Source organism: Mustela erminea, chromosome 20, assembly GCF_009829155.1.
Source record: "Mustela erminea isolate mMusErm1 chromosome 20, mMusErm1.Pri, whole genome shotgun sequence".
NCBI classification, from domain to species: Eukaryota; Metazoa; Chordata; class Mammalia; order Carnivora; family Mustelidae; genus Mustela; species Mustela erminea.
Window position 1 is genome coordinate 14744844 of NC_045633.1, and position 26999 is coordinate 14771842.

At 45.9% G+C, this 26999-nt stretch overlaps 1 protein-coding gene across 4 annotated transcripts in view; it reads left to right on the forward strand.

The window, feature by feature from the left end:
• The window catches only part of TXNDC11 (thioredoxin domain containing 11), a 58116-nt gene that overhangs the window by 23936 nt on the left and 7181 nt on the right, over window positions 1–26999 (forward strand). For 2 of the 4 annotated variants that reach the window (XM_032327675.1, XM_032327677.1), the window contains 6 exons: window positions 291–384; window positions 13896–14008; window positions 16312–16512; window positions 21705–22497; window positions 25291–25433; window positions 25762–25871. In XM_032327675.1, the coding sequence (XP_032183566.1) occupies window positions 291–384; window positions 13896–14008; window positions 16312–16512; window positions 21705–22497; window positions 25291–25433; window positions 25762–25871 (1454 nt within the window). Of the gene's footprint in view, window positions 1–290; window positions 385–13895; window positions 14009–16311; window positions 16513–21297; window positions 21410–21704; window positions 22498–25290; window positions 25434–25761; window positions 25872–26999 lie in introns of those variants that run through there. The other 2 variants (XM_032327676.1, XM_032327678.1) reach the window with 2 other exon arrangements.

Sequence of the window (26999 nt, forward strand, 5' to 3'; positions counted from 1 at the left end):
GTGGAGGTGCTCTGAGGGTGGAGAGACCCACTTAGGGAGAAGGAAGTTTCAGCTCTCAGTGCGTCTCTAAATGCTCTGTGTCTCCCTCCATTACCCTGCAGGTTGTCTAGTTGGAGGGAAAGCTCAGTCCTGTCCTGCAATTTTGTTCATGTGGTTAGGCTTCTTAAAAAATGAAACACAACGAATTGCAGTTGCCAAATAATAATAATGGCATGTCCCGATTTAAAATATTCCTGTGACACAGTGGCCGCCGGTCCCTCAGTCACCTCATTCTGCTCTTGTTCCCGCAGCCCGGAGTCCTCGGCTACTTTGAGTTCAGTGGCTCGCCCCAGCCTCCTGGTTACCTGACCTTCTTCACTTCAGCTCTGCACTCGCTAAAGAAAGGTAAGCGTGGTTCCTACCCAGACACGAGTACTTGCGGCAGATGTGTGTATATCGTTACCTTCTTCTGTGTGTGTTACCCTTATGATTCCATATTTTAATTGTCCCGATTCTTTTTCTCCGTATGTATATAAAATACACTGTTTTGTGTTGTATTGGCAAACAAAACACTATGCCGTCTCAAATACAATTTTCTAAGATGTTTAGCTTTTTAAACTGTAGCTTGATCGTTCTGCGTCTGCAAATATGTATTTTATACCTGAAAATTTAATATGCCATGATCTCTTTTTTGAGTGTATAGATACAAGTTGTGGTCAGAGTTTTTAGTGGTTATGTTACCAGTTGGGTATACCATAATTTAGGAATACATTTCCTTTGGGAAGTAGTTTTACAAGTTTAAGAGTCATGTTACATTACAGCATAAGCATATATATATATATTATATAGCATATATATATATATATAATTTTTTAAATTTTATTTATTTATACTTAACTGAATCATGAATTATTTGAGGTCCCTACTTTTTAAATGAAATGTTGTATCCTGTCCATCTTTTCATGTTGTTCCATGTTCTTCTCTGTACCAGTCATGACCTCCTGTCAGTTTTCTGTTGGCTACGCTTTCATCTGCTCGCTTGTCTGTGTCTTCTGTTACTGCGCTGCTCCAGGTCCCTTCCCTCGCCCCTGGACTAGACCAGTGGACGCTCAGCTGGTGTCCCCTCTTGCCCCTTCTTCCTCACATTAGGGTCTGTTCTCCCCATCCTCTAGGGTCCAGCTCTCCACCTGTCAGACCCTGATTCATCCTACAGGGTCCGCTCAGATACCACTTCTACAGTTTGCCCTGATCTCATTTGGGTATCTTATCAGTTCTCATTCATAGCACTTAACATACTTTGTATTTATGTATGAAGTTATGAGATTTGTTTTGATGTTTGTCTTCTTCCTCAGACTGTGCGGTTTCTGAGCGTGGGGCCCGTGTGTCTTCCGTAAATGCTCTTCCCCCAGCATCTGGTGCATAGCAGGGTTCAGTCACTCTTTGCCAAGTGAGCGATCAGATTGATGACTGTGTCATCTTTTCCCCAGTAGATCAACCAAAAATACATAACTGTCCTTCTTTTACTGGGTATTAGATTGCTTCCATTATTTTGCGGGGAGGAGGATTAGAGTAGTATACTAGTACAATCAAACAATCATATGACTGGCCATTTTGAGATAGACCCTGGTTTAGGGTTGTATAGATAGAGGATCTACTGTGTTTGTGTTTTTCACCTTGGGGACATCGTGAGAGGAAATCAAGCTGTCACATAAGTATGTGTCTGTCCACCTGAAAAACTCTGAGCTGCGCAGATTCAGGTGACTAAGAAGACTTAAAGTTTGGATTTTGAAAGCAGCATACTGCCAGCATAAAAAAGCTTAAGAAGCTGATACTCAGAAATGTTCTTAGAAATGAAAGCCCCCTCAGAGATCTCAAATGAACACTGTGCGTTAAAGGCCAGTCTGCAGTCACTCACTCATGGACCTGATGGTAGCGTTCAAGTTCTTGAGTTGCAGAGGACACTTCGGGATGGTGGAAGGATGTTTTATCATTCAGTTAGCTTGTATTGTGTGCTAGTGATTCTTCGCAAATTACTTTTTCATTCAGAAGCTTCCAAAATACCACTTCTTTTTTGGAAGAACTTTTCCAAGTATAAGATAGTAATCTTTTCTCCCCTGTTTTTTCTTTTCTTTTTTTAAGCAAGGGAAGGTGATAAGTGGGTAAAAACTATTTGAAAGAACAAAGTGAACCTCTCTGGTCAAATCCCTAATACTGACAAATCTTCCCTGGCAGTTTCTTGTCAGAATAAATCTAGTCTCTGATTACCTTAACTACACTTCTTCCCTAGCTTGTGACTCTAGTGGGGTAAAATCCTTCTGTTTATGAACTTTGCAAGAGCTGAGATTCATTCTGATTCATCATTTTTCACTTCATTTTTGTGGATAAATTCTCACTTAAATTTAATGAAGCACTTTTAGAGGAAAAGACAAGTGTAGAATGATGACTTTCCATACATAATATGTGCACTAAAATCTTGCTTTGAGCATCTGGTCCCCCCCACCCCCAACTTTCCTTTCTCATACCCAGAAGTCAGACAGTATTTTACTTGGGAATAGTAGATGTTTAGTAAGAGAAACGTGTGCACACTTTTTTTTTTTAATGTTATAGTTTGGAATGCAAATTATAGGTCAGGGTTGTGTTTAGATTTTGTGCAACAAATGGAGGCCTAAGACACATTTGCCTCACTTAACAATGGCTTATGGAGAGCTTACCTGGAGAAGTGCTTGGTCTGTTGTAGAAAGCAGATGGCCTGGTTCAGCACGACACAAGTGTTTACAAAATGCGCCTCTTTCCTTTGCCTTAATTTTTTAAAATTGTCTTAGAAATAGCCAGGACAGTCTCTGACATTTGTCTTGAAGCTAGCTGGCCTCAGTGGACAAGTCTTCTGAGAATGTACTGACGTGAAGCCTCATGTCTGGGTGTGGGGAGTGTGCTAAAAGGGTCCATGCCTGCCTCAGAAATGCTTGAGTTCAGTTCTCAGATCTGGTTCCGTGGTACTTTGTCTCTCTCAAGACTGTCTCTATAACAATTGATAACTTTTACACATTATCGTATGGAAGATTGGCTTTCTGCCTGAGGACTTAATACTGACTGCTTTCTCTTTTTGTGGTTTTAATTCTTGCCTTTCATCTCAGTTATCTGGGTCCTTTGCCCCTTGATCGCAGTCTTGGTGCTGATTTGTCCGTTGACGGGGGCCTGCCTGTTTGGTGATACAGGCGGTACTGCTTTGTCGTTATTTCTGTCCACTGTTTTCCTAACTGTGTTACTGTCACCGTTTGTTATATAGCACTTCTGTATTTTCATGTAGCTTAATCTGTGGTTCTTTTTCTTGATTTCTTTTCTTTTCCCCCTAAAAATCTGATCACTAATTAATTCATTTTTTAATTTTTAAAAATTGTTTAGCACTTCATGCTACCTGGATTTCCTCTGGCTTTTTTCACATACAGAGCACAGTAGTTTTTTCCTCCCTTTCTTATTGGCTAATCAGCACCATTTACAAAATAATGCTTCCATGTTCCCTCATCTTGATGATGCCTGGTTTTATCTCAAAATAGTTTACATGTAAGCGGGATTGTTTCTATGTTTTCTTTTGGTCTAGATACCTTTTTTTGTATGAGTAAATATAATTTCATTTCTTGCTTTGTAAGTTATTACCTGGTAAAGTCTGAACTTTGCCTCCCCTAAGTCTTGTGTCCTATGGAATCCTCTTTTATATCACTTGGCTGGTTTTGGTAGCAATTGTATTAAAGGTATATATTGACTTAGAGGTGATGGATGTCTTCCTAACATTTCGCCTCCCTTTCTAGGATTGCAGCAGGATTATTCATTTATTCAGACCTTTTAATTTTTTATAATAGGTCTTACACATTCCTCATTAATGTTTGATCATTTCGAACATTTCGAATGATTAATTGTGGGCCAGCAGTCTGTGTGTGTTTCAGGATTGGGAGGGAAACCAGTCTCTTGGAGTTCTCCCCTCTCCCCAGACTGCAAAGCATCTTTGAACCTTTCCACTTTTGATCTTGGCAGACAGGCTTTCTTTTTTTCCTAAAGAAAATTTGGTAGAGGGGTCAGTGTTTTTAAGTTGCTTACTGGATTTTTTTCTATCTTATGCTTATTTCATTATTTGCTATAAACGTGTTCTGGTAAAATGTTGTTATATTTTGCTGCGATTCAGTGACTTTTTTTTTTTTTTTAAAGATTTTATTTATTTATTTGACAGACAGAGATCACAAGTAGGCAGAGAGGCAGGCAGGCAGAGAGAGAGAGAGAGAGAGAGAGAGGGGAAGCAGGCTCCCCGCGGAGCAGAGAGCCCGATGCGGGGCTCGATCCCAGGACCCTGAGATCATGACCCGAGCCGAAAGCAGCAGCCCAAACCACTGAGCCACCCAGGCGCCCCGATTCAGTGACTTTTTTAAAAAAGATTTTTTGTTTATTAGAGAGAAAGAGTGCCCTCCAGCAGGGGAAGGAGGGAGAGGGAGAAGCAGACTCCCTGCTGAGGAGGGAGCCTGATGCGGGGCTCGATCCCAGGACCCCAGGATCATGACCTGAGCTGAAGGCAGAGGCTTAACCTTCGGAGCCTCCCAGGGACCCCTGATGTAGTGACTTTTTGAAAAGAGAAAATTTGCAACCAATTTCAGTCCTTTTTTTCCTTTGGCCTACAGGAGGGACAGAGTGCTGGCTAGTGAGGGAAGCCGTGGTCTGGGAGATGGCACTGCCTAGTGTGCACCCTTTGTGTACCAAGGACAGGAGCTATAAACTTGAAGAAAATATTGAACTCTTCTTTGTGTGAGTTTGTGTATCTGTAAGATTGAAGGTGGTGGAGAGAAGAGTCAGTGATTATTTTATATAGCTACATGCTCTGTACGATACTTTGTGAATAAAGTAATAGTCTTCATGTTCGTAGGAGCTCAATTAGAAAGCCGCTTGGCTGAAAGCACTTTAAGTATCATGTATGTTTCCTTAAAGAATTCTACACTAGGTATTGTATAACCTGACCAACCAGTGGACACAGGCCTTCCTTTGCTTGTACTTTCTGTTCCTGTGGCATGGTGTTCTCACTATGGAAATGACTGTATACCTTTCCCACCAGGATGTGAGCTGCTTTGTTCAGATAATATTTTGATTGAGTGCCTTGAGGCCCAGGTTTTATCCTCCTGCTCCTCCAGCTTCAACACCCTGCTTGACCACTGTTGTAGCTAAAAGGTTGAATGAATGACTATAATAAAGGCACTTGACCTTGAAATTGCTCAAGTGAGGGCGATTGGAGCAGTGAGATGTTAAGTCACCTTGGATTCCTTCCCACCACCACTTCTGTTGCCTGGCCTTGCTGGTTCCTCAGACCAGAGTGTAGGCGTTGCTCACAACAGGACTGCATGGGTCCCTGCCTAATGCACTCTTCTTTCTGTGCCTTTCTGCTGGCGTTTCACTGTCCCATGACACTGGAATCCTAATGAGCTGAACTGAAATTTACATGGTACTTAAATGTTAACTTTGAAAATACACTAAACCGTTAACTAAGGATGCCATTTCTACTTCTTCTGCCACTGTTAGGAATTCCTAAACTCAGTTGACTATGGATCCTTGTGGCATTAGTTTTCTAAGGAACACCCTTTGGGAACTACAGTTGTAATGAATTTTTAATTTTATTAAAAAAATTTTTTTTAAAGATTTTATTTATTTATTTCACACACACACACACACACACACACAGACCACAAGGAGGCAGAGAGGCAGGCAGAGAGAAAGAGGGGGAAGCAGGCTCCCTGCTGAGCAGAGAGCCGGATGTGGGGCTCAATCCCAGGACCCTGAGTCCAAGGCAGAAGCCTAACCCACTGAGCCACCCACGCATCCAGTAGTGAATTTTTTAAAAGAGGAATTTATTAGTGGAGGACCCGCTAATTCCAGTCTAGGGTCGCCTACTGTGCTAGGTGGCATCCGACAGAGCTGTGCTTTCCTGGTAGAATTGAGTCCGGGTACATACAGAGCACTCTCTTCCATATCCTTATTCATGAATAAAGCTTTTTCTGGAGAGCTTTTCCATTAGCTTGTGAACTTTTATATAATATCAAGAAGTCCAGAGGGGAGGATTTTCTTATTCTGTAAGTGACAGACATTTTTAAAGGTACTGAGAAAACAGGGGACTGATTTCTTAGTTAAGTAAGGTTCATTCTGATATTTGTTTTTTTTTCCTGAGTTCCTGGGTCTAACTCTTGAGAGTTTGGATCAGGCATTGGGTTTAACAGTTCTCCGTGAATGAAGCAGGTTTCAGGATTACTTGTTTTTCTTGGATAATCACATTCATTGTCACTGTACTTGTAGAGGAAAATCTTTTCCTAGCTGTCTCTTTGAGTTCTGAGGCCCTCTGGGGGCTAATTAGTACACATTAGAGTAAGTATGTTAGAAATTCCATGCTTTTTGTTCCTGTGCCCAAAACTGACTTCTTTGTGATATTGCTGTCGTTACAGGAAGGATGTCCCCATGTTTCAGAGGAGATGTTTTTATTCCCCTTATGACTTACCTCTTAAGCCTTGTAAATGCTGCTAGAGAAAAATTAAGGCCAAAGGCACCCCCCCCCACCCCACACTTCGGGTTAGAGTCAGAAGCATGACTTACTTACTGATCGAACAGACATTTGAAGATCTACTGTGTGCTCCAACTTTGAATAAAACTAGTTCCCCAACATGTAATACCACCAGATAGGATGGCAGACAGGTAAGCTTGCCTACAGGCAAGTCTGGGGACCGGTTTAGGCCAGGTTGTTGGAGTGTGGAAGCGGGTCATTAACATTAGATCACTGAGATCACTGACGCTCAGAGGAGATGGTGCTGGCCTGGGGAGGGTTTCCCAGGAGAATGAGGTGTTAGCCTTCAGGTAAGTGCAAGGAACTAGAGAGAAGATAAGAGAGGGGCTGGGGAAAACAAAAGGTATGCAGGAAGCTCAGAATCAAAATTAGCCATTTATAGATATTTTGATTCCTTGAACCTGTGAATTTTAAAAATAATGCTATCTTCACTTTCTGTTTTGTGATATTTTCTACCTTTGGAGGATTGTCCTTTTTAGGGTCTGTGTGTGTGTGTGTCCTCTTTCTTAAGGGTTTTTGGTTTGCACGTTTGATGTTTTTGAAGCTAAGACTCTAGGCAAAGAACCAAAAACATTAAAATCTTTAAAAACTCTCAGGGATCACCTTTTATAATAAAGTCACAAGCTTATAGTGAAACAACTCCGCACCAAACCCAGTTCTGGTCTCTACTTGGCCACTTTTTATGTAAAGCTGAGTATGGTAAGCTGATACTAGGCTGAGCCTTTCCGGGAGTCAGGCCCTTTATCTGCATGATCCAGTCTTCCCTCTTCGAAGTAGAACTGAGTATGGCCTTGTGACTGTCTCTGGTGAGGAAACAGGCTGTGAGGAGGCTGTTAACTGGCTCGAGGTCACTGGGGTGGCTCCCCAGAGATGCCCATGTTCTAATCACCAGAACCTATGAATATAGTACATCACATGGTTAGGGACAGTTGAGATTGTGTGACGAATTGCGTTGCTAATCAGCTGACTTTGAGAACGGGAGATCATCCTGGTTTATCTGAGTGGTCCCGGCGTCAGCGGGCGGATCCTTAAAATTGGAATCAAGAGGCAAAGAACAGTGTCAAAGAGACACAATTTGAGAAGGACTTGTCCAGCCCTTGCTGTCTTTGACGGTGGAGGGGGCCCCAAGCCAGAGAGCGCTGGCTGCCTGTGGAGATGGATTCTCCCCGGAGGCCTCCAGAGGGAACATGCCCTATGGACACCTTGATTTTAGTCCACTGAGGCCCGTTTTGGATTTATGACCTCCAGAACTGAGAGATAAACGTAGCTCTTTTAATCTACTAAATTTGTGGTAATTTGTGACAGCAGAGGTAGCAGACGAATGCAGTCCCATACCAGCAAATGAGGAGCTGGGGTAGGAACCCAGGACCAGGTTACTCCCGTTTACTGCTGTGTTCTCCACGGATGTGGGGCAGGGGACGGCGTGGTCATTCCTGCCTCCTGGCCTTTGCCCATGATATTGCTTTAACTAGATTGCCTTTACCTAGTTAATATCCACTTCCCTAATTTTCCAGTTTATAAATATTGCGCTGCTAATATAATGTCTGGCACATTGCGGATGTCAGATGGAGATTTCCACGCCACTGGTCCTTTCCTGGAGCTCCTGCTGCACGAGGTGGCCATGGCCCCACTTAGCAACTAGCGTTGTTTTCTCATTTCCCCCTGAACTTCATTAGTATCTTCCTCACAGGAAGTTCCCATAGGCCGGGACTGAGTCCCTTAATAAGTCATTTTAGTAGCTGGTGTCCTGTGTGTCCATGGTCCACCCATGACCCTTTCCAACTGGTCTTCGGGTTTTCTCTCTGGAAGATAAGGGAGCTGTGCTCTGGTCGCCTCTAAAAGACACTTCAGTTTGAAAATGCACTGGTCCTTGGCTTATTTTTATAGGCCTGGGAGCTGAGAATTGCTCTTATATTTGTTAAGGGTTGTTTGCAAGGAAAAAAAAAAAAAAAGAGCGTGTTACCTTTGCGCTAGACCTTAAGAACAGCCTTAAATGGGGATGCAGGAGGGATTTGTAAACGGAGGGGTTTCTTTGCTGAAGTCTTTCCTTCCGTGAAGGTGTAAAAACAAAAAAAAATTTTCATCAAAATACACACAAGAGAAGTACTTGATCATTTTCATACTGTGCTTTGGTGAAATGGCAGGGAGTGTGAGGGATTTAGTGTCGTGTTGGTGTAGTGACCGTGCATGGTTAGCTCTGTGGTTTGTGTTCCCCTAAATGATGTATGGAACTACATTTCTCTCCTCCCTGATTCACAAGAAATTAAAAGTCCTAGTGAAGGAATTCTGTGTTTCCTTAGCATTTAGCAGTGTTGTGGCCGGGAGCAGAATGTGCATGTTGTCTCTGTGGTGCCCAAATGCCAGAAAAGTTTCTGGATAATTGCTTTGTGCTTTATATTAAGAATTTTGAAAATACACAAACCTGAGAGTCACAGTTCTGGTAACAAAAAGCAAGTAATTGCTATAAGTTCATGTGTTGGAAACAGACATTTCTGTGGTCTGTTATGTTTCTTTGAAGGTTTTTAAGATTTTTAAGCAGACTCCATGCTGAGTGTGGAACCCCACTCAGGGCTCCATCTCTTCACCTCATCCTAAATCGAGAGTTACATACTCAGCCGCCCAGGCGCCCTACAGTTGAAAATCTGTTCTCCTTCTTAACCAAAGAAGCTATTGTTACTCTTTCTGGAATGTTTGAGAATGTTAACATTTTGCCTCCCAGAGGTAGTTGATATTGCCTTAGTATGTGTGTGTTTTATACCTCAACAGTAAACTGAAGTCTTGATGTTAAAAATTAAGTTTAAGCAAAATAAAATAGTCTGATATTAAAATGTTAAGCAAAAGCCCCAAAAGAAAAATCTTGATGTGAGCCAGAAAGAGAGCCAGATGCATCTGAGTAGAAACCAGATGGAATTTCAGATTCTTCCATCCTGGATGCGCCTTTGGTGGTTGCAACGAGGTGAACAGTGACGGCGCTGTACGGACAGTCAACAGAAGCTCTGGTACCGAGGGGGAGTGTGGGAAGCAGGGGTGGAGCTTTTGGTTAGTGGTGGAGAAGAACCTCACTCTCAAAGACAGCCAGGGGTGAACTATGTATTAGTACAGAAAGTAGATAAGATTAAGATCGGAGCAAGCATCTTTGTTATTCAGAGCACACAGTAGTGACATTCTGCTGTGATGCCGTGATGCCCTGTGGGCATAGATGGTGGCATAGATGGTGGCCACCTATGTGGTGGACTGCCGTATGTGGTGGACTGCCGTGTTGTGGAGGGACCCAGGTCCCAGGGCTCAGCACTTTTTCCAGCAAATGGCCAATACGCCAGTGTTCATGCTGTGCTCAACTCGCCCTCGTTAGTTTCCCGTCTGACCAGCTACAGAAACTGGCTATAACTGCTGCCTTTCCCCTGAGGTTCTCTCCTGGTCTTGGTACATTAGGCAGCGGTCTTTGTAACTCTTTTCACTGTATGGGTTAATAGACACTTGTAACTGGCCAGTTACCTGGCTAACAAGAGTTTATTGAGATTTAAAAAAAAAAATTAATTGAACAGGATCACATATGTTGTTGTTGGACCTTATTTTGGTGGGGAAGGGGGGAAAGGCATTATTCTAAATTTATTTTAATTTTTATTTAGTTTTTTTAAAAAAGACTTTTATTTATCAGAGAGAAGAGAGAGCGAGAGCTCAGAGATAGGGGCAGCGGCAGGCAGAGGGAGAAGCAGGCTCCCTGCTGAGCAAGGGGCCCAGCGTGGGACCCAATCCCAGGACTCGGGGATCACGACCGAGCTGAAGGCAGATGTTTAGCTGACTGAGCCACCCAGTCGTCCCCCAAATTTATTTTTAATTCAACAAATTCAAAGTCCTTAATTAAAATGTTGAAGCTTTATTACTTTTAGGATTAAATTATTCATTTTAGAAATGGCAGAGACCCCTACCGTAGAAAGCCTCGGAGCCCCGCTTAACAGAGAATGTTCTGGATGTGGAGGTGAGAGGTGTTATTCTTTGTGTCTTTCTTACAGTATAAACTTGCTCTGCTAATTCAAGTACCCCTTGTACACATGACAGTGCAAATTTAAGTGGCTTCTTCTAGTGAGATTTCCGCTACATGCAGGAACTTAAAATAGATGTGTGAATTTCGTAGATACCTCTGTATGTGAAAAGTAAAGTTTTAAAATTGTGATGTGTTTGGGCATGTTCGAATCCACTGTGTGCAGCAGGCTGTCCATTCTTAATGTAGTTAAACAGGTTTTTGAACAGGCCCTTTCAACTTTTGGATCAGCCTGTCACTTTTTATTTTCTGCTCTGATAAGTCATGTTGGTGACATTGGCCAGCTGTCAAATGCATTTCCTCACTGGCTGCTTTTCCTTCTCCTCCTCTCTTTTTAGCGGTGGCCGTCCACCAAGATTCAGCCTTCTTCTGAAGAGTGGTGCCTTCGCACCCTGTATTATGTCCTGCTTTTTTTTCTGACAGCTTTGGGATCTGAACTTACATGTTATACCGTTTTTTAAAATTCAAATTTTGAGCTAATTTTATACTTGTAGAAAAGTTGCAGAAATAGGACAGGGATCTCCTCCGTTTTCTTCCTGCACCTCACTTCCCCCAGTCTTAAGATGTTATGTAACCAACCGTTTGTGACTGTACCTTGGTCAAAACTAAGACATTACCATCCGTACAGTATCATTAACTGAACCACAGGCCTTGTTTGAATTTTGCCAGTGTCTTCACTAATGTGTTTCTTTTCTGTTCCAGTCTGGGATCCCACATCACATATAGTTCTTTTTTTCCCTCCTTAGTCTCCTCCGACTGGTGACAACTCTGTAGTCTTCCCATGTTTTGCGTGACCTTGACATTTTGCAGGAAGGCTGGTCATTGTTCACTTTGTTTCTCAAAGAGTTCCAGCTTTTGCCATTAGGAGCGTCTTGGGTCGGCTCCTATATCCTTTGAAGATGCTCCGTCCTTTATGGTGACACTGAGGTGTGCCCGTCTCCTTTTGTACTTCCCTTGCCCCACCTCTGGAATCAGCCTCTTCTCCAGGGAGCCCTGGTTTCTTTTATGGAGGAAAGGCATGTAGAGGCCAAGATCAGGGTGCTGGGTGTGCTGGTTGGTGTCAGGTGTTATGACTTGTAGGCCCTTTGAGCAGGTAGAGCCAGGACATGTATGTATTTACACCCACACGTAGACATAGGTGAGTAGCTGTCTTTCTGTTATTGGTGTGTATGTGCGTGAAAAGCCCTAAGTTTATATTGATTTCCTCTGATTCCAATCTAACACCAGCATGTAGCTTTCCTCTCGTAATGTGTGACTTTTTCCACCCAGCCCTGAGAATCTGGCTCTCATTGTCCTTAGTTTTACTATACTCAGTCAAGATACTGTTCCAGTTACTCCGCTCTTTCTCCGCACCCCTCCAGCCCTCCTCTGTGGTGCGATTCCACATTAGGCTCCCCCACATCTTGGTTGGTTTAATGATTTTGGTTTGTGAGTTTGTGATGGATGTGAAACATCGCTGAAGCTCTGGGAGCCTCCATAGGAAAAGGTGTCCCCGGAGGAGAGTCAGAGTCAGGCTGCCTCACCCCTGTTCTTCCGACCCCATTTCCTCTCCTTTCCCATCTTTGCCCCTGCCCCCATGTGTAACCAGTCTCTGTTGTGTCTAGCTTATCCTTCCTGTGTTTCTTTGGTGTTGTGTCCTATTAAACTAGTTGGATTTGAATGAAAGGTGGTGTCGGGTCGCCACACTGCACCCTCCCCGCCGACCGCTCCCCCGAGAGCAAGGTGACACCCCTGCTGCAGAGTGGGGCTCGGAGGACGAAGGTGGGAGCTTGGTGTGTTCTGTACCTTCGTAGTTTGTATTTGGGCTACTTGGATAGAACTTGTTACATCTAAACTGTAACCGGTATCTTATTTAACATCTAATAAAACAGAATGGAGCTAAGAAAGAAGGTACTGTTTCCTATACCATCTTACCCACTCACCTCTAACACTAGATATTTAATCAGTTTTTAGCTACACATACTACATCTGCTCCTTGAGGGAAAGACTTAAGGATAAGGTCACTTTTGATCTCTATCCCCCACACGAAACTATTTTTATTATCCTTTCAGGGTCCTTATACTTTTTTTTAAACATACATGCCTGTAGGAAAAAAAAGTATGTTGTTTTATAAGATGTGAGTTGTTTTTCTTTTTTTTAACATAAAAAGATACACTTTACCTTTCTTTAGTTTGCTTTTCCCCTCACATGTGTCAGGAAAAATGTTCATGTCAAATAGTAGCCCCACTCTACTGTTTTGAACACCTGCAGAGTGTTTCTTGGTGACTGCCCATACAGGTGACCTTGGGCACACAGGCACGGACTCGCGGTGGGATTTGGGGCCGCAGCCTCGGCCTCCGTCTCACTGTGAGCATGCAACCCCTTGCTCCCCTGAGTGGCTGTCACTTTACATGTCCCACCAGCATCACGTCAGAGCGTCCTTTCTCTGCTGGTCACCTATAGTTGGTATTTCCCGTGTCTCAAATTTGGGGCAGTTTGAGGTAAAGAGAGGTACTTGTTTTAATTTGCTTTCTTCTGAAATAGGTGGTTGAGTGTATTTTCATGTAATTATTAGCCTTTTACTTTTTGTCTGTGGTTTGCGCATTTTTAACTGCTTTCTTTTTCTTATTAATTTTTGTGAGTTCTTTGTACATTTTAGGTTCATTCATTTAACCAATATTTATTGATCTCTTAGATGCCTGGCCACTGCGATAGGTGCTGGGGTAGTAGCAATAAATAAGGTTTCTAACTTCACAGAAGTTAAGAGGAAGTTGGACCAAAGAAAATTAAAATAAATCAACAAGATTATGTAGATACTAATAAGTGCTGTTAAAAAATAGAGTAAAGGTAGAGAGAGTGCTTGAGCGGAGAGGAAGTCCCGGTTCCCCCTTATGGACTTCGTCCTTGGAATATTTGCCTTAAGGTGGGGTGGTCAGGGAAGGCTTCTTGGAGAAGGTGGGGCTGGAGCTGAGGTCTGAATGGTGAGGAGCCAGCGGTGGAAGTGTCCAGACAGAACAACATACCCCTAGGCTCCACGGTGAGGCAAATGAGAGAGGGGCCCGGGGTCACAGGACATGAGGTCAGATCATTGTAGGCAGATACAGTGTTCGGGGCTGTCGGGGTTGTTACTCAGGAGGATATGTGAGGTCTGTTCCTGGAGGAGGGTTCTCCAGCTCCTCCATTTCTGCCTAGGCTAGGTGACCAAAAAGAGCTTTGCTCTGGGGATTTGTGCATCAAGACTTGATCATTGCATTTTGTGGTTGTTTTAAGGCATAGGCTTTTTCTTTAATAAAGGCAAATTTTCTGTTTCAGATTACCTAGGAACAATACGATTTGGGGTTATCACAAATAAACATCTTGCGAAACTGGTATCCTTAGTACAATCTGGAAGTGTGTATTTACATAGACATTTCAACACATCACTTGTAAGTATTTTGAAATCACATTTATATTAGTGCAGTGGTTCTTAACCTTGTTTAGGTCATGGACTTCTTTGAGAATTGGATAAGATCTATGGGCACTCTCCCTAGGAAAGTGTATGTGATTTTTATATGCAAATTGAGAGTTCCTGCAACCCCACACTAGAGCCCACATCCCCATGTGCAAACCCATGCATCAGAGGGCTCTCAGATGTAACATCCAGCGATTCTTTGTTTTTATTCTTTGACTTTGGTGCAGCCTTGTTTGTTTTCCTCCTCGGATGAAATCGCAGGATGATTCTGTTGGAGAATTGTTACTCTGGGCATAATGTTCTCAGAGGTGAAACTTCCATTAGGCGATGTTCTTCGTTCATCTGTTCCATTCATCAGGAGTAATCATGTGGTATGCTCTTCTCCTTAGCTGATGAAACGGATTTTGAGGTTCTTGTTAAGTCACAGTGTGAAGCTGATGGCTTCTCACCCCAGAGAGCCTTGGTTTTCCATTGTCTTTGCTCCCTGATTTCATTTGCTTTCAGTGAAGCAGCCCCAGCTCAGCTCTTTCTGAGCACTGACCTGTGCCCCGCGGAGCCCTTTGCCTCTGTTATATTGCTGCTGCTTCAATCCTGTCACTGAGTTTATTTTTTTAAGTATATTCTGTCTCTAATGTCACTGACAGTGTGTGTGATTTATAGGTTTAGTGAAGACCAGTATCTGTGTACCCAGCCCACTGAACCTGGGCTCCCCTTGACTCGACGTGCAAGTCTCATGCCTGTGGGAGGACTGTTAGGCCCTCTCCGGGGCACCACTTTGGTTGCCAGTCCCCTTGGCTTCTGCAAATCCCTAGGAGCCCAGATGCTATGCTGTATTTCACGTCATTTGTACTCCAGCAGTCAGATGTATTTTTGTGTTTTCCAAATAGAAATGTGTTTATGATGTCTGAGTTTGTTTTTTCAAACTCCTGTCGTCCCCACTTTGAGAGTCCCTGCTTCGCTGGTTTCTCTGCCACCCGCCCATCCTCCTCGTGCCCCTGAGCTGCTTCTTACTTCCTCTGCTTTCACTGCTGGTCTTTTTCCTCCATCCTCCTCCTGTAGCATGCTACACAACCAACATCCGTCATATGGGTTTAGAGGGGAGGGCACTGAGGAAGGAGCATAAAACAGAGAGAAGCTGGGGCTGTGGGAAAGGCGCTGGCAGATGCACTGGGCTTACTGCTTCAGGTCTGTAGTTCTGAAGGTTGGTGGTTGATTTAGCAGAATTCCTTTTAATAGTTTTGTTTTTTTTTTAAGATTTTATTTATTTGACACAGAGAGAGAGATCACAGGTGGACAGAGAGGCAGGCAGAGAGAGGAGGAAGCAGGCTCCCTGTTGAGCAGAGAGCCCGATGTGGGGCTCCATCCCAGGACCCTGAGATCATGATCTGAGCCCAAGGTAGAGACTTAACCCACTGAGCCACCCAGGTGCCCCAGAATTCTTTTTATCAAATGAAATACTATTGGGATTCCAGTATTTTAACAAATAAAACCGGTGGACATCCTTGTCACGAGGCATTTTAATTCTCAGTTTTGGAGAGTATAAAAGATCTCATTTTGTGGAACCATCCAAAGCACTTTTTTTGGGGAGTTTCATTTGAAACCCAGTGAGCCATATTGGAATTTCCAAACATAATATTATGTTGACCTACTTTAAACAGAGCACAAAATCTACGTGTCTCTTTGCTTCATTCCATACACGTAAGGGTGATCTGTGGCTTTGTACAAGTTCTAGGTCATGCGTGGATTCATTCAAGTATTTGTTGAGTTCTGCTGTGTGACAGGTGTTCTTCTAGTCACTGGGGTACAGGTGGCTGGAAGATGCAGATACAAAGCTCTGCCCTAAGGAGTATCTTCTCCCACCATTATGAGCCAAGCTTTGAGGAACCAGCGTAAAAATCTAAATTATCCTCAACTTTATAACTTCTATTCCCTTGGGTATTCATTGATCCTTTTACAATAATTCTTTTGTAAGAACCCAGTAAAATGTAATAGTTCCCCTTGGCCAGGGTGGAAGAGGCCACTTTTGCCAGCAGCAGATCTGGAGAGTTCTCCCTTGGTTGAGGCGTCTGCTGAAGGGAGCTGGAGGGCTCTGTGACCTGAGAGTCGCCCCTCTGAGCTGCCCGTGCTCTTTGCAGCCACTTAGGAGGAAACGCTGACTGGAGGAGCCGGGGCAGGTCACGGCCTGGAGTCGTCTTGTGTGCACCTGGGCGGCAGTGGGGTGGTCGGGGCCTCTTGAGCCTGCCCTGCCTTCAGCCCTCCCTGTGTTGTCCTCTGCAGGTCTTTCCCAGGGAGGTGGTCAGCTACACCGCAGAGAACATCCATAAGTGGGCCTTAGAAAATCGAGAGGCGCTCCTCCGATGGCTGCGGCCACACGGCGGCAAGAGCCTCCTGCTGAACAATGAACTGAAGAAGGGGCCTGCGCTTCTTGTGTTTGTACCTTTCAATCCTTTAGCCGAAAGCCACCCTTTAATAGATGAGGTAAGAGTCCTGATGTTAAAAGGTATCTCCTAGGGAGCAGGTAAACCTCATGAACTTGGATGTCTCACTCCACGTTCAGGGTGATTTCTACCAGGATCCAAGAGCCTGCGAGGAGTGGCAGCTGCCTTTCTGTGGCGTTACTCCTTCCTCCCATAAATGGGCAGGAGAAGAGTGTGTGCCGCAGATGGCTGCCGCCTCGCTGGCCACATTGACTGACAGCTGCTCGGGTCTGGGGGAGTTGGCGCGAACAGGCATGACCATCCTGTGCCTCCCCAGGGTAGGACCAGATGTCTCTTGTCCGCCATGACCCACTGGGGGAGTGGGATAGAGGGGATGGAGAGCAGCACAGGCAGGGTTCGAGTGGCCTTGGAGGCGCCGTTGTCGGGTGGGGGGGCCTGACGGCAAGCCCTGGCCGCGCTCAGCCAGCAGCCAGGGAACAACAGTGGGGATACTGGGCTCCCTTGTTTCTCTAAGCCTTTCCCGTGGTGAAGATAAGCAGAGCAGTTTCCAGAGCCAGAGCTGTCGGGAGTCTGCCCCTCCCTCCTGCTTTTCCCGTTTCCGCCGGTGCACTCACTCTCCGGGTGTGAGTTTGTTTTATATGCGGATCATTTGGAGGCACTTAGAGAGAGTAATAACAATTACCAGAGTGTGCCTGGGATTGCTAAATTGGATTTACGGGGGGGGGGGGGGGGGGGTTATTTTTTCCTTCCCTCAAGGATCCCTTAATGGGCCCAAACCAATTTCGGACAGCCATTGTAGCACTGGCCCGGCTAACCAGACGCAGCCTCTCCCCGGGCCTCTCTGCCTCAGCCTGGTGGTCTGCCTGGAGGCGACAGGGGCTCGGGGATCTTTTCCAGCCAGGCCCCTGACTTTGATACTCCGGAGCCTCATTGTGAAAGTTGTTATCCCTGCTGCTACCCTGGCTTCAAGGAAGAAAGGAGAGAAATGAAATGGCTTTTGTTTCTTTTCCTCTGATTAGGGAGGACTTGAAGTAATAAGACTTATTTCCTGAAGAAAATCTTCACTACGCAAATATTTTATGAACTAAGACACTCCAAATTTCCTAGGCTTTTACTGCATCTACTCTTAAGCGCCTTAAGGCTCTTTATAGGAAAGGTGGGGTGTTTTCATCCAAGGCACAGCTACAGTTTGGGGTTTTTACTTTGACTTTTAAAATTTCTTTGTGGAGAATTCTGTCTTGTCTAATTTGGGCAAGTCAGGGACCTGGGTGGGGTAGTGTTTTGTGACTGGAGCCCAGTTCCCCTGTTTAGGGGGTTGTTGGATTTGGGCCTCTGGCAGGAGGACACTAGCTTTCCTGCCTTTTTCCCTGGCTTAGCATCTCTCTTCTCTGCCCTAACCCCTCCATCTCTGGCCAGGCCGCCTTCTTCTTCTTCTTCTTCTTCTTCTTTTTTTTTTTTTGTTAAATCACTTTGTTCCTGTATCTCCTTTCCTCTGAGCTCAGAGTGTCCCCGCAAGATGAGTGGATTCCCCTAACCTCGCTGTGTGGTTGAGATTGTTGAAAACCAGATGGCATCTCAGCAGATTATGAATTACGTAGCCAAGTAAAGTGTTCTGTGCAGTACATTTCCCTCTTCCTTTGAGGTCATTTTAGCAAGTGTTTATGGAGCACTGTGTCAGGGAGCCGTGGGTGAGAAAGATGGAGAAGACGCAGCCTTACTCTCACGGTCTCAGGGGCTTGTTCAGGAGGGCGGCAGCGGCTTGCTTTTAATTAATGCAAGGTGGAGGAAGGTCAGCCCCGGACCCCACTCAGGAGGAACTGGAGGAGAGAGGGCTGTGTCCCAGAAAGCTAAGGGCAGCCAGGGGCAAGATTAGGAGAGGCTGTGGGCGGGGCAGGTATGGGGGACAGACTTTCAGGGTGGCCAGGATGTGGATGGGTTGAGGGAAACATAAGGGAAGGCATAGCCTGAGCAGAGGCACAGTGGTGGGGAGGTTCCTGCAAGTTTGGGGTTAGGAAGTAGTGTGGGTTGCGTAGCCCCTAGAGGGGCCGCCTGGAGAAGACCCAGATTGGAAGCCTGAACAGGAGAGGCGGTTGCGTGTGACTGAGGCCTTCAGGGTTAATCGTGGCTAGCACAGTCACACTGACAGAGGAGAGATGTCAGCTGAGCTGTGTGTTCCCATGATTCACGTTTTCCAGGCAGCACTGCTCCAGGAGTGTGGGAAGTAGTAAAGTCTGGAACTTGGGCGCTGGTGGGGATGGGAAGTGGGGTGTGTGAGCAGAGAGGTAAGGAAACCCTCAGGCTTGGGTTGCCCAAACACCGCACCTGGACATTCCCAGGCTGGGTTCTGAACTCATCAGCTCCTCAACCACAGGAGAGTTTATGCTTTAAGCCTTTTTCCCATGCCCACCTGGAGGCCCACTGCGGCAGGCGGTTGAGGAAGCTGACATGGTGGAGAGAGGTCAGCATCACATGAGGTTAGTAGCACTGGAGCTTGCCAGGCAATGGGTTTTGAGGCAGCCATAGTGGGGAGTGTGGCGGGGACCAACCAGAGGACAGCTGTGTGCAGGCTCCACTGTGAGCCCCGGTCTGGGCCCGGCAGCTGCTGACACACGCATGCCCCTCACCCATGGGAGACCACAGTGTCAGGCCACTGAAGCGTGCGTCTCTGCAGAGCTGCTCCCTGCGGCCAGTGAGGAGTCCGTGTGCCTCTCGCAGCGCTGAGCGTCTGATGAAAGAAGATGGAAGAAAGCATTTACAGCACATTTAAAATTATGTGCCATATTTTTCTTATTAGTTCATGGGAGATGAAGTATGGCGTCAGGCGATTCACATGTGAAGATGAAACTGGACTCCCCTTTCCACAACTGCCCAGTGTGTGAAAGAGGCATAAAAATAAAAACCAGTTCAGTTTATAGGAGAAAAATAAGAATTCCTTACATTTTAAGAGCATTACTCTATACAAAATAGTTTCCTCAATTAAAAATATCCTTTATATGGCTTCTTTGCTTATGAGCAATGTTGTGACAAGAGCTGAGAAGACCTTTAAGGACTCCTGCTGCTGTAAATATACTCCTACTTGGACTTTTTGTAAAAAAAAAAAATTGCATAAATACTTTAATTTTTGTGGGATTTTTTGGGGGGGGGGGCAGGGGCATGGGTGGGAATGGTAATCCATGGTGTCTTCGGGTGTCAGGCAGTGCCCAGATGGGGCCAGAGGGCCGCTGGGCTCCTGTGAATCATACGGGCTTGACCTTGTGAGTGTGGTGTGCTGTCAGAGCCTTAGCCACAAAGGCCTGAGATGTTTTTATGGCGGGGGGTGGGGGAGAGGAAAGAAAATGAAACACTGGTTTATCTTCTTAAGTGGTCTTTTTTTATGCCTGAGAACTATTCCGTTCATTTTTCTGTACAAAGGCATATGTTTTGAATTAACAATTTCTATGAATACCATATATAGAATTGGGATTTTTTTTAAATTGGAAAAGTACTCATTAAATGGCTTTGCGTGCACGCACGCGTACACACACACACACACACACACACACACACACACACACACTTTCATGAAACAAAATCCCGAGTGACTTAACACCTTTTAAATAAGTGGCAAGATTTGATCCAAGTTAGCACGTGATTCTCTTTTAGAGAGTAGATGGAGTAAATGCCTTTGGATTATAATGACTTGCTTGTTTTTCTTATGAACCTGGGGAGGGTAGTAAAAGGTGTTCAGTTTGGAAACAGAATGAAATGTGAATCTCATCAGGCTGATACTGACCTGAGGGGAAAGCTGTTACTCTCCCCAGGACGTGGGGATGTGTATGTTACCCCGAGATGCCATTCATTCCCCAGATCTTGGGCATTTGTTCTGTCCCTGGCTCTGTGGAGAACAGGAGAAATCCAGCAGGGTCCCAACCCATGAAGGTCTCTAAGCTTGTTGGGGGGAGGGCTGTCTCAGCAGACACTTGTGAGACTGTGGGAAGGAAGGGCTTTGGGGCCTTGAAGATACAGAGCAGAGCTCCCAGGTGAGGTAGGGTACAGGGGCATTAGCTCTCCTGAAGCAGCCACCCTGCTGCTCGGCCTGGGGGCAGTACTGAGGTGTGTCGGATGGAGGAGGTCCTGGCCAGGCCTGCTCTAAAGAGGGTGGGACGACACCGGAAAGGCAGATGCAGGCCAGACTGTGTCAAGTTGTATCATCCGGGTAGTAGGAAGCCATCGAATGTCATTCGGCAGAAGAGTGCTGTGCTTAGGGTGGTAATTTTATTTTATTTTATTTTTTAAAGGTTTTATTTATTTATTTGACAGGCAGAGATCACAAGTAGGCAGAGAGGCAGGCAGAGGGTGGGGGAAGCAGGCTCCCTGCTGCCCGATGCGGGGCTCTATCCGAGGTCGCTGGGATCATGACCTGAGCCGAAGGCAGAGGCTCAACCCACTAAGCCACCCAGGTGCCCCTAGGGTGGTAATTTTAAAATCAGTAGTGACAGTGTGGAGGCCAAGCAAGCAGGGGAGAGCATGCTGTGGTGTTCTGTGACAACTGAAGGCCTGAACTGAGGCCGTGGGGACTCGAAGGAAGGGGCGGGCTTTGTTGCTGAAGTCCAAGGTGGTGGGCTTGAGGGTTAGCCGTTCCCACTCTGATGCTGATTTCTACAGGGGGAGGGGGATGTGATGGGGGAAGGCGGGATGTGATGGGGGAAGGCAGGATGGATGAGTGTGGTTTGGAGCAGGTTGAATTTGAAGCCTCCTGTGAGGTGGGTGTTTATTTGGAAACAGGATTGCTTGAAATACTGTGACCTACTCATTAGGTGTTTGGGACGTGTTCAGACTGTTAGTGAGGGTGAAGAAAGAAGACATCATCCCTGTGGGAGAGTTACAAAGCTCTGAAGGCAAATGCACTCACCTGGGAGCTGAGATTTAAAATGTGTCCCTGGCCCCTCAGCCTCGAGGTACGTCACAGGGGGAGCTTGGCTCTTGTCTCCTGGTGGACGGAGACGTCTGCCTCTGAGGCCCCCTCCTGCTCTACACAGTTGGCTCACTGTTAAGAGAGTGACATGTTCTGAAAGATAATCCAAGCCTCTTCCTGAATAGCTCTTGGTGTACTGGTTTCCTCTTGGATGCATGGAGAGGAAGAGCCAGCCGGAGCTTCTTGTGAATCAGACCAGGGGGCTCTCTGGACCCATCGGCCGCGGGTCTCTCCTTCCGCCGTGGCTGCGCATCTCATGGCTCTGCCCTGTGTTTCAGATCACCGAAGTGGCCTTGGAGTATAACAACTGTCGTGGGGACCAGGTGGTGGAGCGGCTCCTTCAGCACCTGCGGCGAGTGGACGGCCCGGTGTTCAGGCCTCTGGCGCCTGAGCCCCCCGCGCAGCTGCCGGAGCCATCGCTGATCACGGCGTCCCCCTGCTGTAACACCGTGGTGCTGCCCCACTGGCACTCCGTCTCCAGGACCCACAACGTCTGTGAGCTGTGTGTCAATCAGACCACGGGGGGAGTCCGGCCCAGCTCGGTGGGCATGCCGCAGTGCAGCTTTTTCGAGATGGCGGCAGCTCTGGATTCTTTCTACCTCAAGGAGCAGATCTTTTATCACGTGGCGTCGGGCAGCATCGAGTGCAGCAATTTTCTGAGTTCCTACAGCCCCTTCAGCTACTACACTGCATGTTGCAGGACTATAAACAGGGCCGTGACGGGCTTCATTGATGCTGGACACAGTGTCTTTGAAACCCCAACCATCGCGCTTTCTTCCCTCGAGAAGAAATGTGAGGCTGACCCCCCAGGCTCCGTTCCTCACATTGAGGAGAACAGGTATCTCTTTCCTGAAGTGGACGTGAGTAGCACAGACTTCACAGGCCTGAGCTGCAGAACGAACAAGACCCTGAACATCTACCTTTTGGATTCAAATTTATTTTGGTTATATGCAGAGAGGCTGGGGGCTCCGAGCGCCACTCGGGTGAAGGAGTTTGCCGCAATTGTTGATGTGAAAGAAGAGTCTCACTATATCTTGGATCCAAAACAAGCCCTTAGGAAGCTCACCCTAGGTACTGTGGGCAGTTTCCTTCCCCAAACATAACGAGTATTGCTTAACTTAATACCGGTAACTTTTATCGAGGGATCTCTACCTTTAGTCTTGGGGGGATGTCAGTTCTGTAGCTCACTTGAAATCTTTAGACTGTATTTGGTGACCATTTTAAAAGAAGCTAATTTTGTCTATTAAAGGGAACAGAAACTTCCGAACTCCCCATTTGGGATAAGTTTGTCATGTAACCCCTGGGGGGGATAGGAGCCCAACGTTCCAGATGGGCAGTGCCTGTCCCGTTTCTGAGTTGGAGTGAGCTGCGTGGGGTGGGCCCCTGGCTGCAGGAAGGGCAGTGGGGTGGAGAGCTGTTGTGCTGGGAGCGTCCTGGGGAGCTGATGAACGGGACCCCCAGGGCAGCGCCATTCTAAAAGAGCTTAAACAGGAAGTGGTGAAACGTAGAACCACCTGCCCTCCCTTTGGTCTCAGGTCTGGATGTACAAGTATCAAGGCCATTAGACCCAGTTTGCTCAGTTGCTGTTTTTACCTCCTTGAGAAATGCTGCTCTGACCTTGGGTTCCTAGATTGTAACAGACAAGTGTCAAGTGCAATAAACAAGTGTCTGTTGCAAACCAGCAGAAACCACTTTGGGGGTAGGGGGGCCCGTTCTGGGAAAGCATCGCGAACTTGCCCTTGGCGCTTGGCAGCATCGGTAAACTAACCCACACTGTCCTGTTCCCAGGGCTTAGCTGACATCCTTGATGTCCACACAAGGAAGTGAGAATTCAAAAGCCGTGTTAGTTCAGCCTCAGTGGAAACACAGGGAAAGTCAGTGTTTGCCAAATGGAGACAGGAGGAATTCCGTAGGGAGGGAAACCTTTTATTTCCAAGTTTTAGAAGGTATGAAAGCAAGAGTAAACTCAAAGACCCCTAAATAATAGTCCTTTTAGCTGTCTTCTTTTAAGCCCAGGTGAAGCTTGTTTCTGATATTTGACACTTTTGGAGAGGCTTATGTAAATGTTGATTTACATAATGTCAAATTATATATTATAAACGTGATGCTCTTAAGTGTTCAGAGGAACCCTGTGACCAGTCCCTCTCTGAACTGCATTCTGTATCGATACTACAAATTGCTCCTGATTTGTGTTTTCTCTCTCTCTCTCTTTTTTTTTTTTTTTTTTTTTTAAGATTTTATTTATTTATTTGACAGAGATCACAAGTAGGCAGAGAGGCAGGTAAAGAGAGGAGGAAGCAGGCTTCCAGCTAAGCAGACATCCCGATTTGGGGCTCGATCCCAGGACCCTGGGATCATGACCTGAGCCGAAGGCAGATACTTTAACCCACTGAGCCACCCAGGCGCCCCTTGATTTGTGTTTTCTAAAGTTACATTTTGCTAGACCAAGTTTTCTTTCCGTTCCTTTTTTTTTTTTTTTAAAGTTTTTTTTATTTGCTTATTAGAGATAGCAAGAGAGAGCACAAGCTGGGGGGTGGGGGTGAGGAGAGGGAGAGCAGGCTCCCCACTGAGCAGGGATCCCGATGCTGGGCTCCATCCCAGGACCCTGAGATCAGGACCCTGAGATCATGACGTGGGCGGAAGGCAGATGCTTAACCTACTGAGCCACCCAGGCACCACCACTCCCTGAGTTTTGTTAAAGTGAAACAAGCCCGGTTTTAGAGGGTTGTTCATTGGACTTCATAATTCCACTCAGTAATACACTTAGCATTCAGTGAGCTCATAATGATGTACAATTTGAATTTAGGGTCTTCTGAAAGGCTTCTTCAGATTTCTTGTGATCTTCTGTATCTACTCTGCAACATACATCTAGTGCAGGTTTTTTTTTTTGTCCTATAGTTGGTGACATTTGAAGGGTCCTCATTAAAAAATGCCTGTGTGTCGTTGGTTTGCAGAGTTGACTCTTCAGTCAGCTTCTCTGGGCCAGTTTAGGGATTTAGGGTTTGTTCACATGAGGAGAGAATTTTCGGTTTTAAGTTTCAGAAACTTAGCCAAGTAAGTAACTCCAATGCCGACGGTGACCTGTCTTTAGTATGTGTGTGCCACGCTTCACTTCCTCCTCCCTGTGTGGAACACATCAGTGTTGATCAGGACCTCAAGATGGAGAGAGTTAGAAGAAGGAGAAAGAAGGGGGAATGCAGCCGATCAGTCCTGCTTCAGACAGACAACCAAGCATTCTGAGGACAGTGGAGTTTATGGGGAGGGGAAAGCTGTCAGGTCAAGTTAGGTGTTTGGATTGCGTGTGGGTTTTATTTGTAGGTTTTCCCACTAAATATAATTGAGTTATTTTCCCTAAACTTTCAAGAAGGAAGCCTGAAGAACTCGAATAAACAAAGACCACAGCTCCATAACTCCCTGTCCTTGAATGAATGAGCACGAGAGACACCTGTCCACAAGCGGCAGCTTGCGTAGCAGCTGTCTTTGTAGTGATGTTCAGAGGTCTTGGGATTGTAGGTTGAAATCTCTTAAAGATTGTGGCATGATGATCTTTGCAGTCTCGGGTGTCTTATCTGTGGACCGATCCCATGAGCAAAAAAAAAAAAGAGAATTCCTAGTCTGTAAATACCAGAGCATCTGACACTGCATAGCGTTTTGTTACCTAAGTAATCGCTGTCTGGGGAGTCCTCTCAGAGCTACACCCCGTGCCACGTCGGGCAGCTGTGATCAGGGTTTTACCTGCAGGTGAAGTGTTAAAAATGTAAGCCTAAGAAGCCAGCCCGGTTTTTTAAATGTAGCCTTTAAAGTAGGCCAGCTACTCTCCCCATACTTGGCGAAGAGCTGATCTCATTTTCTCTTTATTTTTAGAGTCTTTTATTCAAAACTTCAGCGTTCTCTACAGTCCCTTGAAAAGGCATCTCATTGGAAGTGACTCTGCCCAGTTCCCTTCTCAGCATCTAATCACTGAAGTGACAACTGATACCTTTTGGGAAGTGGTCCTTCAAAAACAGGTATGGAATCAGGGGAGAGGCAGAAAGCACATCATGGCTCCCTATTGAAATAATCCCCAGAGCCGCCCGGGGTTGTGGGGCGAGCCTTCAGGTTTGATATGCAGGTTAATCACATGGCAGTCTTCTCGCACAACACGCATGAGTTACATGCTGGTTTTCTAACTGCAAAAAGTCCTTAAAGAAAGCACATAATTGGAAAGATCTAAAAATGAAATTTTTCATAATTGGTGCATAAGCAGCATTTCTTGAATGCCTGCTGGGTACTGAGCACAGTGAGGATGTGAGCCCATTTACTAGGGCCAGTAACAGCCATCTTTCCCTCCCCCAGGACGTTTTGCTGCTTTATTACGCTCCGTGGTGCGGCTTCTGTCCATCCCTCAATCATGTCTTTATCCAGCTCGCTCGCCTCCTGCCGACGGATACATTCACTGTGGCGAGGTAAGGGAGCCTGCGGCGCTTCAGGCCTGTGCCCGTCTTCCCTCCTTGCAGCCTAGCCATATGGTTTGCAAGGGTCTGCCCGCTGTTCGCTAACCTTGGGTAAGACTTGCTGCGATTGAATTGTCAGTTTGAAGCCATGAGCAAAACCTCACTAAGACCGAAGCTTTCCTGATGCGTTCTGAGTGTTCTTTCCGTGGTGTCGAGTGTGTTTAGCCCTGATTGAATTCAGGGAGGCTGAGTGTGGGAGCAGCGCTGACCTGGTTGCTAGGACAACCCCCGCATTGGCCGACTCTCCAGAACAGCATGGGAAGGGTGCCCCCCGACTTCCTGCGGCCTTGGCACAGGGGAAGGGGGAGCAGTGCCCAATGTGCTGCCAACCGGCCCTGGGACCTGGAGCAAATCTCTCCGCCAGGTCTGGTTTCCCTCCTCACTCTTGAAATTAGGAGGAAGGATTGGTTGATATCTATGTGTTCTAATTTTTTTATTTTGGGGGTAACTGGATGTGGCCTCTGTACTAAGCAAAACAATTTTTAAATTCTTGTTTTGTAAAAAACAAGCGTCAAAGGAAGAATTTTTGGAAAAGGTACTAAACTGTTTGGGGCGGGGCTTGATTAGACTTCAGCCTTCCAGACAGAATTAAACATAAAAGATTAAATCATAGGACAGAATATCAGAACAAAGAGTACTGGGTTTGCTCGTTCATTTGAGAGATGGAAACTTTGCAAAGTGAAGCAGTTACAAAAAATAATTAAAGACGAACAGATTCCATTAGGAAAGGGCTCAATGAGCGAAATGAAGAAAGTAGGCTTTAAAAAAGAACAGTAGCTATATTTTAGAGCATCTGTGTTTCACCCACTGGATCTGCTGTAACTGGTGCTTAGAGCCAGATTTGAGGAGCTACTGTGTGCCGTGAGATTTCTCTGTATACATGTTAACCTGACCTGCTTGCTGGAGCACTCAGTGAAGCAGGTCTTAGGATCTCTTTTTACTGAGGAGGCAACTGAGTCACAGAGAGGGTAGGTAATTTGCCCAGAGTCACACAGCCTGTAAGTGAGGGAACAGGACTCAGAATCAGGTGCTCATACTCCAGACCCTGAGAAGGAACAAAGGTTTAAGGAAGTGCCAAGA